General features: G+C 51.0%; 1 protein-coding gene across 1 annotated transcript in view; it reads right to left on the reverse strand.

The window, feature by feature from the left end:
- Positions 1-665, reverse strand: part of LOC102469671 (cytochrome P450 4F6-like) — a 24081-nt gene that overhangs the window by 12072 nt on the left and 11344 nt on the right. Inside the window, exon 8 of the mRNA XM_006162284.2 lies at positions 553-663. Coding sequence (XP_006162346.1) covers positions 553-663 — 111 coding nt within the window. The remainder of the gene's footprint in view (positions 1-552; positions 664-665) is intronic.

Genomic DNA, 665 nt, shown 5'->3' on the forward strand with positions numbered 1-665 from the left:
GCGTGTGCGTGCGTGCCCAAGATCCCGAGAGGAGAATGGAGGAGAAGGGATTGCGGCGTGACCATCCCCCCTGGGGGGTGATTTCTCGCATTCTGTCTCTCTGTCTCTCTCTCTCTGTCTGGCGAACACACGTGCCCTATAGCGAAAACCTCTCAAAAAAAATTTTTTAAATAAATAAATAAAAATTAAAATAAATAATTCTTTTAAAACAAAATCTTTCCCAGGGGCCAGCCAGTAGCGAGGTGGTTAAGGCAGCTGGATTCCCACATGGCTGACCGCAGTTCAAGTCCTGGAGCCAGTGACTTGAAAATCACACCAGGCATGTGTGTGTGCATGCCTAAAGTCCTAAGAGGAGAAGGGATGGTGGCATGGCCGTCTTCCTTGGGGGTGACTTCTCACTTTCCCTTTCTCTGTCTCTCTCCTCTCTGGTGAGCACTCATGCCCTAAGGCAAAAACCTTCAAAACAAACAAACAAATAAAAACTTCCCATCTTGCCCCTCTCCCACCCAAGAGCAGAAGCAATGAGAGGGGCTCCAGAGGACCTGCACTCACCACTCGATCTCTTTAGGCTCGCGGTCCCTCAGGAGTTCTCGCACCTCCTGCCGGCAGCGCTCCTGGTATTCTGGGTGCTTTGCGAGGTTGTACAGGACCCAGGAGAGGCCACT

Source organism: Tupaia chinensis, unplaced genomic scaffold (genome assembly GCF_000334495.1).
Source record: "Tupaia chinensis unplaced genomic scaffold, TupChi_1.0 Scaffold139785_1, whole genome shotgun sequence".
In the NCBI taxonomy this organism is placed as follows: domain Eukaryota; kingdom Metazoa; phylum Chordata; class Mammalia; order Scandentia; family Tupaiidae; genus Tupaia; species Tupaia belangeri.